The 17,526-nt window shown below is 38.7% G+C and overlaps 1 protein-coding gene across 1 annotated transcript; it reads left to right on the top strand.

Annotated features, from left to right (window-relative positions):
* The first annotated feature begins 96 nt into the window (after window positions 1-96).
* On the top strand, window positions 97-13,539 carry LOC139465856 (uncharacterized). Its single transcript, XM_071247811.1, has 9 exons — window positions 97-165; window positions 2,216-2,380; window positions 3,270-3,392; window positions 4,368-4,504; window positions 5,758-5,866; window positions 7,919-8,047; window positions 9,088-9,183; window positions 10,939-11,033; window positions 11,486-13,539. The coding sequence occupies exons 2-9, from the start codon at window positions 2,251-2,253 to the stop codon at window positions 11,597-11,599; spliced, it is 933 nt and encodes a 310-aa protein (XP_071103912.1). The 5' UTR covers window positions 97-165; window positions 2,216-2,250; the 3' UTR covers window positions 11,600-13,539.
* Window positions 13,540-17,526: the final 3,987 nt, after the last annotated feature.

Below are 17,526 nucleotides of genomic sequence, written 5' to 3'. Positions count from 1 at the left end.
AATTAGTTTATGATGACAACTTGTTAAAACTCTACCCAAATATTTCTTTTATATGTTTGAAGGGATGTGACGTCCTTGAAAAAAGAGAGGCTATTCTAATCATGTAAACATTGTCCAAGGGCACAGCTCGTCTCTTCTCAATCCATCAGTTGTTTGTTACAGTAGGTAAGGAGTGGTTGTTTGATTTCATCCAGTGTCGCGTGAAACATCAATGATAAGAGAAAAATAATGGCTTTACCGTTTGTAAGTTCACAATATCCATATCGCAGTGTGGTTGCCTCTTCAAGGCCAGGACTGGCTCAGTCTATCAGTACCACTGTCAGACTGCATGAGTATCGGTATTATCACGATTCATGTCAACTGATAACGTGATTATTATTAGTGGAACCATACACCGATGAATCGGTGGATCACGATTTTTTACTTCTCGATACAAGTATTGATGAAAGTCGAACACTAAGTAAAAAAATACCAATTTTTACCTTAAACATTTGCTTTAATAACTGTTACAGCAAACATGAATTAGAAGGAAAAATTAATTTTGAAAATGTGGATATTTTCATCCACTGCACAATACTTGATACGGCCAACAGTAAATCATCAGAGTGCCAGGTATTTGCCATCTTGTCTTTGAACATGTTGAAAAAGGTGGCTTGCGCTCCAGAGATAAGCATGATAAGAGCTCATGATGCAAATATCATGATAAATATCGGATCATGAGCAAGGTATCGTGATATGTATTGGATTGCACAGTTGGTGTATCGTTCCAGCCCAAGTTATTGTGATAATTCTTTAATGTTGTTGGTAGGTGAATATCACTGGGAAGACTGGTTGACATGTATGCAGTGTTTTACATGTCCATAAAAGTGTCTCGTAGGCCATTTATTGACCCATTTTTATGTTAATTGCGCATTTTTAATTTTGGTGTATATAACATGCAACACTTATATATAAACATTTTTCCCTTTCCTCCATATGTATATATATATATATATATATATATATATATATGTATATGTGTGAAATACCCCTATCACATAATATGAAAAGTTTATCTATATGTTTTGTAAACATTTATGAAAAAGGCAAAGAAAAGATATTGTTTAATTAGCATGATTAGAAAGAAGCTTATTTAAAAACCACTGCTTGTTAGCAGTGTTGTTTTAATTTATTTTTGGACTGTTATCATTATTATGAAAACAATTATGAAAGTCAAGAAGTCCTTGTCATAACCATGATTTTTTTTTTACATGATCCCCAGATTCAAATTTAGTTGGTTTCTGGGAACCTATTCTAACCCTGAATCCATAGGTAAACCCTGTAAAATATCATATATCATGGACATGTCGCTATCATCAACTTGATCATATTGGTGGCTCCTAAAATAAAGTGACGTAACATCTACATATGTTGTGTAATTGCGCACACTTACCTTAAATCATGACAATCATGACAAGCATGTGCCTCCAAATTAATGTGAGTGCTGATCCCTCGTTTATAATGCATCATGAAATTATGCAGGTAGCATGGCTTGTGTTGTCCACCTGTTGTTACAGGAAATTCCAAAATGTCTAGCTAGAGAATGTGTCACTTTGTTAATGCAAGCAAGTGACACTCTCACTTTTTGGTATTAGATTCATGGCATGCAGTATCATCTGAACTATTTGACGACTAAAACACAAAGACTCTTCCTGGACATATATTTGTAGTGGTAATATTTAAGTACACAATATGTTCTGAAGTTGCTGTGGCAGCATCGATCCATTCTACCATGTTCAACTGATTGTCTCCCAAAGGCCCTACATGCCAAACCCCACCGAGGTAGAGAATCGCCTGTTGGTTAAAGGAAAATTGAACAATGGACTAAAAACACTCATCCAATTCCTGAAGGCCTTCTTATCAAACTTGTCATTAATGTACCTCAATAAATTATTATTTCCATACAGCTTGGTTCTTTGGGTTAATTCTTTTTATTAAGAAGGTAAAAGGCAGGTTTAATTGTGCACTCATCTGTGAACTCTTCTGTTATAAGCTGTAAGGGTTGTGGGAGGACACTGTTCTACTGCCTGTTATCATGATCTGATGATGATTTAATCTCTTAAAATCATTTATGATATCTAGAAAAGTATTTGTTTTTGTGTAATAGTGAATTGTTGGCAGCTGTGACATGGCACAAGCAGTTTTAGACTGACGAGGAAATGCATTTCATTTCCAGGTTATCTTATTTGGAGGTTGTTTATCCAGTTCTACATGGCTCAAAGGACGGTTGTGAAAATTGCCACACCAAAACTTCAGAGAGAAGGTGGCGGGTTCCTGGTCCGTCGCGTGATCGGAGGGGTAGTCCCAAGATGTGATCCATTTCTGATGTTGGATCATATAGGTGAGCTGAACACGAGATAGCAAATGTACACCTAGAAATCAATCTGTAGATTTTGTCCACTTGTAAGTCTTTGACTCAGGACAACTTTTAGGAATACAGGAAGATAGTTTATCTGTTGGACACAAAAATTGATACTGTAGAGAATCTATAGCATGTTTAGTCTGTTATCAGTCTGTGCCAAAAGGTTTGGTAGTCTGAACTTGTCCTTGGGTACCCATTTCAGAAGATTTTATCCGAGACATATCATCCATTTGGGCTGTCGTAAGCAAAGTTGTTCAGGATTGAGGATTCAGACCAGTGGCTAAAGTTGCAGTCTGTGTTAAATGCATGACATCACGAGCTGTAATGGCTTACATCGACATGATCTGCTGACATTGTTAAGGTGTTCTTGGTGGTTATCATGGACATGAAAACAAAGGACAGCACAAGAAGGATGTTATGTTGATTAAGTGACAGGCCCAGTTGAGCTCTCAAACAATGGTTCAAGTGGGATCTGTAATACCAGGGACAATAAATTCATAGGAGTCATGCCTCCCTTCCCGACACTCGAAATGTTGTTTGTATCAGAGCAGTGTCAGTCGCCTTTAAACATCAGAGCTGAGCAGTTCCCGTTGACCCTGCACTCCTTGATGACATGACAGGATCTAACACTGACAAGTCCTTACTATGGGTAGACAGATTACAAAATGTCAGTGCTAGTGACTTTAATGTGTCAATGACTTGTATGTCATATTATCAGACTGCAAGTCATATGAGGCATCAGAATAGTGGGTTTATTAGAATTCATTTATCAAACCTTCTACATATAACAATAATGAGCAAATGATTGAAATTGTGTTGATGTTTGAATTAAATGACAATACCATCAGTTGTTATGTCCTTGACACAGGTCCAACGGAGCACAAACCGGGCGAGGCTCTCGGGGCCCCTGACCACCCCCACAGGGGGTTTGAGACAGTCACTTATGTCATCGATGGGGAGGTCAAGCACCAAGATTCTGCAGGCAACAAAGGTGACCTCTCTCTTCATCCAGATGGACTTGTCATCCCTTACAATTCTTAGGATGTAGAATATATTTGGTTATATTTATGTCATCAAGTGGTCTGACAAGGCAGTTGTTGTCATGAGATAAGGCAAACATGATATTTGATAAGCTTAACCAAATGCTTGATTCATTTTAAATTTAAATTTAAAGAAACAATATGTTTCACGACACATAATTTGTACTGCTTTTAGAAAGATTTTGTACATGTACTGTGCAGCTGACATTATTGAGACAAAAGATCTTTGCTATCAGACAGTTTGTTAACTTGCATAAATGGTTAATTTTGGATCATTCTAGTAATCCTAATTGTACTATAAAAATGAATAAGAGTTATGGTTTGTAGACAGTGCCTTTCCAAAATCAATCGGTTGGCATATTGGGTATTGTATCGTCAGATGCAAAGTCACAATACATCGGTGAATTGTGAAACCCCTTATGACCTAATTCTTGATGAAGCCATTGGAAGAGATTGAGCCTCCCTGCAATTCCCCCTGGTCCAGATTGCATCCTCTAACTCGACTACATCCTGTTTGTTCACAGATGTGTACTGTCCCATGATGTAATGGTGATGTCAATGAACATGTTGCAAGTGTTATTTGAACTTGTAATTTCACTCGTGAAAATAGTGCTTTTTAACATAAAAATCTTGCGGTTTTCTTGCCAAGTTCTGAATAAATGACATGAAAGTGAAATTTTCACTTCTGTGGATAGAGCGTCTGTCCAGAGAGCAAAAGGTCGGTGGTTCAATTCTCGACCTTGTCACACCAAAAGATATTAAAAGTTCAACTGTGGCATGGTATCTCAGTGCGCTAGCACCATAAAACTGGTGTTAGTCCGGGCTAGTACAAGCAGACAGAAGCATGCATATTGCAATATAAGTTCAATAATGTTGAGGCGTGACATTAAACCCCATTTCACCTGCCCTCTGTGTGTTGTGTGTAGGTATCCTGAAGGCAGGGTGGGTCCAGTGGATGACGGCCGGCAGCGGGGTGGTCCACGCTGAGATGCCCACAGATGACTTGTTGAAGAATGGGGGTAAACATGAGGGGTTCCAGCTGTGGGTTAATTTACCATCTAAGGTATGGCTACAGTATTTTCTTGTGCATAATATGCAATAATTTTTGTTGTGTTCATTGAAATTCCTGCATTCTGATTAGCTGAATTGGTCACGTGTTATTACATTCATTTCCCAATGAATGTAAAAAATCAAGCCACGCCCACCGAGGCGCACTTATTTTATTACTGCGGAATGTCGGGGAATCCCAATATTACAGTCGAGGGAATTCCCTTTCTGCTCGCTTGTATCGTAATTCACAGGACATTTAGCGACTTTCATGCATATTCATTGTCCAAACTACCCTTTGAAACCAAAGGCCGAGAATGAATGAAACAGCAAACGTGCAGGCTCGCTCGCCTGTTTCCCGCTTGCCTTGGTTCAACTTTCATATCTTCAGTTTCATTTCTAACTAGCATTTCTCCAACTGTGTTTTACCGTAATCAGGGAAGTAATATTTGAATCTTGCGGTAACTGACCATGTTATCTGAAACAGGCGCCTTCTCTCGGACACAGTTCTTTCAGTTCGTTATGTACAGTCTGACGTTGTTGTTGCAGTTCGTTTCGCATCTTGCCTTAATTAACAGGTCCAATGAACATTGTTTTGACCCCACTCTCCGTTGATTGGCTACTGACTGTGTAGGCGTGTCAAGTTATGTGCATAAATGAAATGATCACCTGATTCATGTCATTCCACTGTATGTATTCCTACATCTGGAATGTTTATCAATCTCGTCATTTTTGTCTGTTTTGATATATGCAACTGTTTGGGGTTAAACTATTGTAGATAAAACATGTTTTACGTTGTCAAATTTAATCATAAGCATTGACTGTGTATTTTTTTCAGTTCATTGAGGTATGAATCGAAAAACCGATGTGCAAACTGTATGAATCCTGCGGATTGGTTTTTTATTCATACCTCAATGAACCGAAAAACATACACAGTCAATCCTTAAGTTTAAATAATGGCAAGTTTGACATTTTCCTGAACATAACATGAGATAGCAATCACCTTCTCCTCCTAGGATGGTTCTGCTCCCATACGGAGTGATATCCCTGTAACTGAGTGCTACAAGTCTGGATAATGGACTTCCATTTTCCTTAAGAATCCCAGAAAATAACTGTTGACATATCATGTATTCAGTAAAGGTAGAATCACTTCTAGAGTTGGAACAGGTGGTCACTTTGAGATTTGCTTGCATATTGAGATTAACTGGGCAGACATATCTGAAGCTGCTGTGTTAGGAAATAACCATTGTATATTATATCTCTCTCTAGAATAAGATGATGGAGCCACGATATCAAGAGGTGCCAGCAGAAACAATTCCGTCCGTCAAAACGCCAGATGGCAACGTCATTGTCAAAGTTATCGCAGGGGAATCTCTAGGTAGGAGTTCAGTATTTTGCATTGTCATCTGATGTGATAAACCAATCCAATACAGGGTTTTACCTGGACTTACAAAAGTGTGGGTCCAGGGGACCCCCATTAATTTCTTTTATGAGTCCTAGCTGGCAATGTGAGTCCTAGCTGGCAATATGAGTCCTTGCAGGCAATATGAGGGTCCTGTAAAGTAATGAAATGGTGTAGTGTACTGTATGTTTAGATAATTACTTAGAGCCTGGAATGAATCAGTGATCATGTGGACAGTGGTCATGAGTGATGGATGACACCGATAACTGCTTTTAATACGCTGTAGGTACAATAAATATTATTGTGTGTCCCTCAGGACGCAGTATATTCTTTTTCTGCGTGCAACATTTGGGTGTACTGGACGCACAGTTATGCGTCGCATAAAACCCTGCAGATAGATTTGGAATCATGATCCGATAAATATGCAAATTAGTTCACCCAGGAGGAAATACTTTTAAGTCCCATACATTGATGCAATCTCGGCTTGATGTATTAGTTAATGTCTGACATTCTCAATAAGTTTAGGTAGGGTTTCCCATGTGTGGCTAATTCTGTAGACAGACATGGCTGCCAATCCTTTGGCAATATACGATACATGTGGTACTTCACTCACACATTGTTTTCCGTCACTGAGTGACAATATGTCAAAAACATGGATTATTATAATATTGTTATACCTCTATTAAGAATCTTGCCATTCCATTAGTTCTGACGTGACTTGTAATGGGATGTCCTCAGATCTTTGTTTAGCGGCAGCGAAAACTCAGATCTGATTTTAATGAGATTGTATTTGTGTGTTTCCATCTTGTAAATATCATAGAATAGATAATAAGTATTATGCTGGCATTATACAATTTTTATTCCTACTGATATTACCATACAGAAAGCTTTCAGCTAACAATCTCTGTGTATGTATCAATTCTAGCTTGAAGTCTGAGGTAAAGAGCACCAGAACGTCTTTTTGTAGTTTACCTCTATTCCAGTTATTGGTTGTTTTCCATACACTTTTCCAGCACTCGATATGTTTGGTGTCCTCGTGTTTGATTTCACTTGTGTGGCTTGCTTTACTCATGCTGTGTACTTACCATATGAAAAGAATCGCTGTCATACCGACAGTAAACTATAAAAAAACCCATGAAACTGCTAAATTCCCTGACAATACCATCGGTATGCCACTGCCAATTAATGTGTTTTTCTTCAAAGTTATTATGCTTGTGGGTTTCATCGAAGTGGTAAGCGCCCGAGACCTGCATCACTTTGGGCTTTCCTCCCATATTAAGCTGACACGCCGTGATATAACTGTTAAAAGCAGAGTTAAGCTCACTCACTCACTCACTTTAAAGTTATTGAAAAGATCTCTTCAAATGTATAATGCTTCAACCCTGTAGAGGTAAAAAACTGCAAGCACTATTTGCATGGATTTATCTAGACCTGCTCAGAGGCAAATATTGGCTCCATGTCTGCAGCAAATGTCAGTAAATATTCCCAACTTGGAATTACAATTTTCCCAACTCTGTTAATAACTAATGTTATGGCTTTGTGAGGTGACTTGTATATCACTGACCAATGTGAGCAAAATAACAATTAATTCCAATTGTCCTGAGAAGAGCCCTTCGTTTGGAATCTTGTCTAAATCTGTGTATTGTGAAAGTTTTGTGAAGTAAATATTTCCCATCACTACTTCCATGCACTTGAGGGGGCATGGGTGGCCCAGTCGTCTAAGGTGCCGCGATTCGCTGGGCAGAGTTGCGTCTCTTGGGCACGCCAGAAACCTATGATTGTGGGTTCGAATCCCGGTTCGCCCCGATTATGTTTCTAGGTTTGTCAGCACCATCCCCATGCTCGTGGGCTTCACCGAAGTGGTAAACGTCTGAGACCTGCATCACTTCGGGCTTCCCTCCCACACTAAGCTGACACGCCGTGATATAACTGGAATACTGTTAAAAGCAGCGTTAAACCCAACTCACTCACTCACTCACTCCATGCACTTGAGACAGTCAGTAATGGGAAGTTGTCTCGTCCCTGCAGGAGCCAAGTCAGCCATCGAGACACTCATCCCCATCGTGTTCCTGGACATCCATCTGAAGGCCGAATCCGAGTTTTCTCAGACAATACCCGAGTCCTGCAATGGCTTTGTCTATGTCTGGAGGGGGGCTGGTAAGTCATTCAGATATCTGGCAGTTGTTGTACACATTTTCCATAATAGAGGCAAAACATTATGTTGTACAATGTTGTACTCATGATAATTAATAATAGTCTACTCTAAAGAAGATAAAGAACACCCCATTTTTAATTTGTCATGACTCCCCACCCAATTTTTTCATTTGACTACAGTTATTCTGACATGTATATCGCTGTTGTGAGCTTATACGACACCTTACACACGATAAAACTTAGTAGTCACTTGAAACAGCATTACAAGCAGAATTTATTCAGTGCAATATGATAATAATGCAGTAAAAGCCCCACCCATTTTGTTATCAGCCAATCAGAAAACAGTAGTCCAGTAGTGGGCATGGCCTAATTTTCAGGTTATGGTCCAGACTCAACTATTTAGAAGCCACTGTCATTTGGTTATTCGACATGTATATCACTGTTGTGAGTTTATGCGACACCTTACACATGGTAAAACTTAGAAGTCACATGAAGCAGCATTACAAACAGAATTATTTTATGGATGCCTCGATCCTCATTGATGTAAAAATGTCAAATAGACTGGACCCATGGGATTCAAGATATATTCCATACCAAAAGAAAACTGCCCAATGCCCAATGTGAATGATAACATGTAAGTAATTCTCAATGCTTTAAAGCCCTCAGTTTACAAAATTAGCAGGGAGTTATTTAGGAGGAAACTAGTTACATCGGTCACGGTTGGTTTATGTTATAATAAGACCAGGGCCCTGTTGCACAAAGCGATCTTAGCGCTAAGATGATCGTAACTCCCATACTTTAACATAGGTTTATGATAGTCTTAGCGCTGAGATAGCTTTGTGCAAGTGGGTTCTGGTTCAAGTAATGAATAAGATGGGGTCACTATCCTAAATATTGATACGGATTTATTAACATTTAAATCTTTTGAGCATCAAATCATTCTGAATATATATATCAATAAATTATAGCTGTATGGTAAACTATGATCTGTGTTTGTTATGTGGTTGATTGTGTGCAAGTACTAAACCTAATTATCTGTTCAGGATTTGTGGGGCACAACCTGCTCCCTGCCCACATGGGTCAGATCGGCGTGCTGGGGGATGCGGGGTCCGAGGTGCTGTTGAAGGCAGGGACACAAGGTAGGTCGACACATGGGTCAGATCGTTGTGCTGGGGGATGCGGGGTCCGAGGTGCTGTTGAAGGCAGGGACACAAGGTAGGTCGACACATGGGTCAGATCGGCGTGCTGGGGGATGCGGGGTCCGAGGTGCTGTTGAAGGCAGGGACACAAGGTAGGTCGACACATGGGTCAGATCGTTGTGCTTGGGGATGCGGGGTCCGAGGTGCTGTTGAAGGCAGGGACACAAGGTAGGTCGACACATGGGTCAGATCGGTGTGCTGGGGGAGGCAGGTCTGAGGTGCTGTTGAAGGCAGGGACACAAGGTAGGTCGACACATGGGTCAGATTGTGTGCTAGGGGAGGCAGGTCTGAGGTGCTGTTGAAGGCAGGGACACAAGGTAGGTCGGCACAAAATCACGTTTTGGATTATGTGTAATAAGTATACACATTGTATTTACATCAAAGGGCATCTTAAATCTTTAACACTATAGAGCTATATCACATTGTCTCCTTGATTTTCATCCTTAATTTGGGAACACAGTTGGCCCAGTCGTCTAATGCGCCGCGATTCGCTGCGCAGAGTTGCGTCCCTTGGGCACGCCAGAAACCTATGATTGCGGGTTCGAATCCCGGTTCTCCCTGATTATGTTTCTAAGTTTGTCAGCACCATACCCGTGCAAGTGGGTTTCACCGAAGTGGTAAACATCTGAGACCTGCATCACTTCGGGCTTACCTCCCACATTAAGCTGACACGCCGCGATATAACTGGAATGCTGTTTAAAGCGGCGTTAAACCCAACTCACTCATCCTTAATTTTGAACACAGTTTGTGAGGTACCCACTTTTTATATTCAGATTAAAATGTGAATGTTTTAGAACTACCGGTACTCTGAGATGTCCCACGAAAGTATTTCCTGCATAACATTTAAGAACGTTTTATAACAATGCCATATCATACATCTACTGGTTGGGCTGGGATATGAGTATTTCTGAAATACTTGAAATGGATAATGCTGTAGACAGCAGTCAGTGCAGCACCTTCATCCTCCATGCCGGTGAGACTTGAGTCATAAAGCATCACTGGTGGATCCAGAGGCAGGAGTTGTCTCCCCACCCCCACATGCTGACTGCACCCTGGGTCAAGTCATTTAGTGACTTGGGTATTATTAGTCCGTCTCACAGTCCCTGAACCGTATTATATTCTCTTCCACCCAGGTTTTACTGTAATGCTATAGCTCTAAATGAATCGGTACAATGTGTGAAGCCCATTTCTGGTGTCCCCCACCGTGATATTGCTGGAATATTGCTAAAAGCGGTGTAAAACTATACTCACTCACTCACTCACTAAATGAATCGAGTCTAGATTTTACTCAAGTTCTGGCTGAATCTGCCATCTCATGTGGGCTCCTTTTCAATTTAAATGGAGTTGTTTGTTTCTTTCAAAATTATATGTTTTCAGATATTAAGCGTTAGTCTTGGGTATTATGTGCACCCCCACCCTACCTTTTTTAGAAACAAAATCCTGGATCCTCCTCTTGTCATGTGGTAATGTGGTTTGGCTGTGATAGGGAATTCAGACATCACTTCAAGCTGAGCCTTGAGCTATGCATGTGAGTAGTGAAATTGAGTCTTTGTCCTGGTATGGGTCATCACATCAGTGGGAATAAATATTATAATTTAGATGTAAACTTGAAAGGAACATGTGCAAAAATACGACAAATTCTGTTAGTTTAACCTGATTTTGTCTTTAACATTTTGAGAAACGTCTTTGTTTCAGACTGCCATGTGTTGCTAGTGTGTGGTCAGCCAATCAACGAACCTGTTGTCCAGTATGGTCCATTCGTGATGAATACACAGGCGGAAATAGACCAGGTACGTCCATCATTAGAAAATAGAAGATGATCAATTTCTGCCTATGACTGAGTGACTGGTATAACTCTTCTATTGACAGTATTCAGCAATATCATTGGTGGGAAGAACACTGAACATGAAGCATGCCATAGACGGATATATTTTATTGAAACTTTCAATCATGGTCAAGATTCACAATCATGGAGAACCCTTGATCTCAAACCCACAACCACCTAGTACAAGGGACATAACTCCTTGTTGAGTTGATGCACATACGTCCACTGTGAAAATCTGTGTCTCTTTTGCCTATTAAATCCTATGCCTACTTCCTGCATCGTGGGTTCAAGGTTGTTCACCCAAATGTTTGTTTGATAAGTTTAAGGATTGGAATGCTGGAATATTACTAAAAGCGGTGTAAAACCATACTCACTCACTCACTCAATCCCTCAGACACATTTGTTTCTCATATTCAGGCAATCGAGGACTACCGAGCAGGTAAGCTCGGCGAGATCCCAGGCAAGGAGGACAGGTTTCGACAGACAGAGGCAGCTCAGGCTATGCAAAAGAAAAACAGCTCAACAACATAAAGTGGCGGCCATTTTGTAACTCTCAAATACTCACTTGTTGTTTGCTTGTTATGAAAGATGGTTGCCTTAGTCTATTTTATTTCTGTGTTGTTTATATAAAAATATATATATATATATATTTGATGTTTTTAATCTGTGAAACAACTTATGTACTACATATGTGTAGACTTCTTGCAGCTTCTGACAAGTACAAGTACTGGTGACGATTGAACATATATTGAGCTATTCAATATTTAAGATAAGGGGAGTGCCAACATTAGACCATACCATAGTGCAGACAGAGATTTTGCTGGAATCTTAAGCTTACTGAAGAATTAACTTAAATATTTTTTGCGTTTATTGAGGTATAAATAAATATGTAACAAATAATAACTTCAAGGTCTGCATATTTTATCATTTGCAAAAAACTGTAGACAACAAGATGTAATCAGCGACAGCGTTCAGTGCAATATGATCATGATGCAGTAAAAGCCCCACCCATTTTGTTATCAGCCAATCAGAAAACAGAAGTAAGCTAGTAGGCGTGGCCTAATATTTATTTTCAGCTTATGGTCCAGACTCAGCCATTAGAGGCCACTGTCATATAGCTGGAATATTACTGAGTGTGGCATTAAACAACAAATAAACACACAAACAAACATTGTGTTCAAGATAGGTATGATGAAGGGTCTGTAACGAAAACGACCATTGTTTTCTGAGAAATAAAACACAACTACTGATCTTGAATTGATAAGATCTTGGGATAGCATGCAAGAAGTAGATCTTGGGAACACATGTCTTGAGTCACATGGTCTGAAATAGCTGATGTTGCATGAAGTCTTCACATGTGGTCAAGCACAGGACATACCTCACACAGCAGCTCCTGTGGGTCAAGGTCATGCACTGAATCCGAAACATACTGTACCAGACTGTTGCTCATTTGGAACAGGAAGTGATTTTGCCATGATTCACTGATGTATTGATGTATCGATACATCATGAATTTACACAATATGATACATGTTACATCTACTTATGTATCAATTCATGATTTAATTCTGTATCAGTTTTCAATTGGGTCATATATAGATGTTTTGTTATAAATCTGTGTTCCTTGATTCCCAAATTGACATACGTATTCACTGTAATAAGCATCCTGGGCAATTAGAAAATTGACAAAGAATACAACCATACACAAGCAGTTATATTTGTTTTTGATTTGTGATTTTGAACAAAACTAAGTTCAAACATCGATGAAACTAAAACGTTTTTGATAATAGTTACTGGGTAATTAAATTCCCCTTCTAAGCTGCTGTTTTCTGTAAAAATAATCCCTAATATGCACAAGAAATTATTGACTGTCATGTAAACTTTTGGTCTGGTATATAATGATTACTTGCAGAATGATATCAAAGTTGGTAATGGGGCGCTTATTGGAGCAATGTGCTTAAATTTGGTATTGCAGTTGCCATATATGGATTGTGTGATTGTTTTCTAAGAAACCTATAAGATTCTAAATTTAGAACTATAATATTTATTTGGATTATTCATGGCTGATGAACCAGATGTGTCCATTTTTTTCCCAAAATCAGGAAATAATTTGATTATTTTATAATTGACATGGAAAATCAGCCAAAAGAACAATGGTATTCAATGAAAAACAACCTTCCAGGAATCTTGGATGACCCACAAACTGTGGGACCAGACTAAGCTGTAGTGTAAGGATACCTGTTGCAGAATACAGTTAGGTTGACTTAAAAAGGCTATTAATTACAGTGTATGACCTTCCACAATCTTGTGTCTGTACGATAATCTCATTATTCTATGCCAAATGTGATCCTTTGTTGTATTTGCTCGTAAATGCATGATGAGTTGTGTGATTAGCTAATGACTGGTATATTACGAGTTGTTAAGGCTTAAAAATATAAAAGAATTGGCTCTCAGGCAATGACTTTTGAAAATATTGAGTTTTTGTTGTTGTTGCTTGTTCAAACTAGTATGTAACCATATAAACAGTTGTGTACCATCAACCTAGGAAAGGGCTTCACTACATAAACAAGCATACAAACTCCTATTGCCGCCATGACCATAACAAGAGATGCGCTCTTGAGCAATGCGCATGTAAAGGGAAGTAACTGCATGCTGTATTGGGTCGCATTGTTTTTAAGTATTAGGATTTATTTATTTTTTAAATGGAAAAAACCCGAAACATGGTAAACTTTATGATGATGTGGGCGTTGCCTGAGAACCAAGACTATTATTTTTTTAGCCTAAAGCACATATATTTTTAACAGAATAAATCTGATCTATATCATGTATACATGTGATAACAGGGTTAAATGTTCAATGAAATGTTGATCTCCAGGTTTCTACTTTTACATCGTAAAAACGACATTTTCTAGTAGATGCATTGCGAAGGTTTTTACAATTATTGACAATGATCTATTTTTGCAGATTGTCAAAAGTTTTTCACACGAAACATTATTATATTTCTACCTCTTACAATCTGTTTATCAGTCGGAGACATGAAAGTGATATTCTTGTAAATATTTAATTTCAGTTGTAGCGAAGATAAGTCCTAGTCTTCTATTGTAACTTGTGTGAAGTCAAGTATTCGTGTACATGCTATGGTTTTTTTCATGAAGTCGTATGTAGTTTTTAAGGATGTAGTATCAGCATGTAGATTCATTCCTGATTGGTTGACAGGGATTAGCTACAGCTGACCTAACCAGCTAACTAATCATAGTTGATGATTAGTTGACCATATGATTTTGTGATTTTACATACATTGCAAGTTTCACATCCCTGATCAGAGGGTCCTGATGGGGTGTACTGTTAGTGTAAAGCAACAAATTAAAATATCATAAACATAAGATGAGTCGAAATTTTTATTGTAAAAGATTAATGTAAAGTGTACTAAAAATTCTTCTTAGCATAAATTATACATTTCCTGTTTATTGAATATTGCTAAAATATAGTAACAGTCGATCTAACTATCGGGTACACAACAAAATTTGGTATTTGGAAAACACAAATTGCAGTAATGATACAAAAACAGAACCAATTATTCCCATGTTTCCCAACAGTGTGACGATCAGCAGTCGCATAGACATGATTCCACATTTTATATTCAACTTGACAGCTTCTCGTCTGTTCGAGTGTTTTTATTTATTAAGCTGAAAAGATAATGACTATTGACTTGTAACACCCCCATCAAGACCCTCTGATCAGGCAGCCTGCTCAATGTCATTAACATCAGACCTTTTTTCTGATTTGCACCTGTGTTTATAGATCTGACAAACGCTCTTAGAGGTGTAAATTTTCAGCATATTTTATTGTGTAAATTGTTTGCTACTTGTGCAAACTTTTTTAATTTACTGTATTGTTAACTCAGTGCAAGGCAAAGGCTGAATCAGTTACCTCAGCTTTCCCCTAAGGGAGTCTGGGTTAGAATTAGTATCCAGGAAGCTATGCTTGTCGTAAGAGGCAACCAAATGGATCGGGTTGTCATGTTCTATGACATGGTTGATGGCGTGTCCAGACTTGAAAATTTACATGCTCCCATCATATTGCTAGAATATTGCTGAGTTTGGCTTAGAACAACAACCACACTCACTCACACCTTTTTTGTTATCAATTGGCAATGGTTTATCTGTAGAATGAACCTGCTTCTACAAATAGAAGAAGAAGAGAATGGGACAAGTGCTAATGACAAAGGATGAGCGCCACATTTGGATAGTCATTTGTCTGTTGAACATTGTGCTCAATGAAAACCTTGTTGATTGGACATGGTGCTAGTATTAGAGAAGTGAAATAAGTCCAATCACACTGTGTAGCCATTTAACTCCCAAGTAGTTTTTTCTATGATCAGACGAGGAGTTTTTGCTACTGATCAAAGTATGATAAACTGATAGAGTTTAAGTAGACGCCTAGAAGAATTCAGATGATGCTGAAACAGTAGAGACCAAACGAGTCAGGATGGTGCTATTTGCCACTTCATTTACAGATCATGATTACAATATTTCACAAATTTGATTGCAGTCAAAAGTATTTTCTTCTTCTGTCAAAGTCTGTTAACAAACTCAGTATAAGTAAAGAAACGCCAAAGTAGTCTGACATGGAAAGGGAAGTAACTCTTGTCATTCAAAGAATTCTCCAAGCCACATCTTGCTTTCAGTAAAAATATTTCACCCTGAAAACTATGCTATTAATGATGTTTTGATAACTTAACTTACATTATTTTGACTCCAACAATATGGGTTAAATCCAAATTATACATGCCTAAGTCCAAGTATGTTTCTACAACTGATCATTACTGCACTCTGAAAAGTTGTTTCCAATTGTGAACTTTGAGAGTTTCCAGTCCTATCTCACACCTTTAGTTAGCTGTGATAAAAGTTGTCATCCTTCCTAGGTGGTCGGATTCTTCTATACTATCATATAACAAGACCATCCAGTTGCTGCTATTTTTGCTTCCAATGTGTAACATCCCAAACTTGATATTAGCTATTGAATGTGTCATGTTTGTCACACGAGCCCAAGATACGATTGTCCCGTGTTGCATCATGCAGCAAGCGCTGTTTATTGTTTTTCATATTCTTCATGATTAGATTTTTTAACCATGATAATTTTAAAAATACTATAAATATTCAGTTGATAATTGCTTTGACCTATTTAGATTACAATGGTGGGGTGGTGGGGTAGTCTAGTGGTTAAAGCGTTTGATTCCCCACATTGGTAAAATGCACGAGGCTCATTGCTGGTGTCCCCCACATTGATATTGCTGGAATATTGCTAAAAGCGGGGTAAAACAATACTCTCATTCACTCACATGGTGATTAGAATTTTTAACTATGATAAGTTGAGAACAACAATGAATACTCAGTTGATAGAAGCTTTGACCTATTTGTTGTCTTTATCTATGGATTCTTGGTTTGTATGCTTTATACGTTGCCAGTGTTTTTTGTTTGGCTTCTTTCACATCGCAATATTTTATGCAATATTGGAATTTTCTAACTAGAAAATGTGTTATTTGTCATTTGATGTTACTGTTTTGTTCATATGAAATATATCTGTATGTTAATGTAAATAAACACTTTTGTTTTAAAATCATGTGTTTTGTTGTTTGTTTGTCGATTCCAGGGCAGACTAATGTGGATTGGGTGGTTATAATGATTGTCTTGGCTCATTGTGTTTCATTGTGAGCCAACCGCCTCCATTGTCTAGTGGTGTCTGCCAGGAGAGTGGAAGGTCCGAGGTTCGATCCCCAGACAGTAAAAGACATTAAAAGATGGTACTTGTTGTTACCCTGACTGGCGCTTGGCATTAAGGTGCTAAAACAGGGACTCGTCGGCATGGAGTCAGTATACTGTGTCTGATTGGTATATTCATGTTAAACTGCGGCATGGTATCTCAGTGAGCTAGCACTATAAATCGGCATCAGTCCGGACTAGTACAAGCAGCTACACACACACACACACACACCTGCATGCGCCTTGCTATATAAGAGCAGTAATCTTGGACGCAACATTAAACCCCACTTCACCTCACCATTGGTGTGGATTGTTGCTCAGGTTGTCATAGCCAAGACTTGCTTATTTACATACCCCAGTCATGGAGCTGGAATATTGTCACTGTAAAACAACATTCACTCTCAATATTATAGTGGATATTTCTACTCATTGACCTTTTCATACATTTGCCCTTCTGTCCCTCTTGGTCGAATGGATAGTTTGTTTGTTTGTTTGTTTGTTTGGTCGAATGGATAGTTTGTTTGTTTGTTTGTTTGTTTGTTTGTTTGTTTAATGCCTCAGCTATATGTCGTAGTCCAGGACCTTAGGGGGATATTGTGCAGATGTGTCTACAAGCACCAAATTTGGCACAGATGTAGACCAGAACATACTAAATCCACTTTTGGAGGGCGCCAAAGCCGACGCTCACTTGGGCGGC

Source organism: Haliotis cracherodii, unplaced genomic scaffold (assembly GCF_022045235.1).
Source record: "Haliotis cracherodii isolate W230 unplaced genomic scaffold, xgHalCrac1.p SCAF_18, whole genome shotgun sequence".
NCBI lineage: Eukaryota > Metazoa > Mollusca > Gastropoda > Lepetellida > Haliotidae > Haliotis > Haliotis cracherodii.
This window is presented reverse-complemented; position numbering and strand designations above follow the sequence as displayed.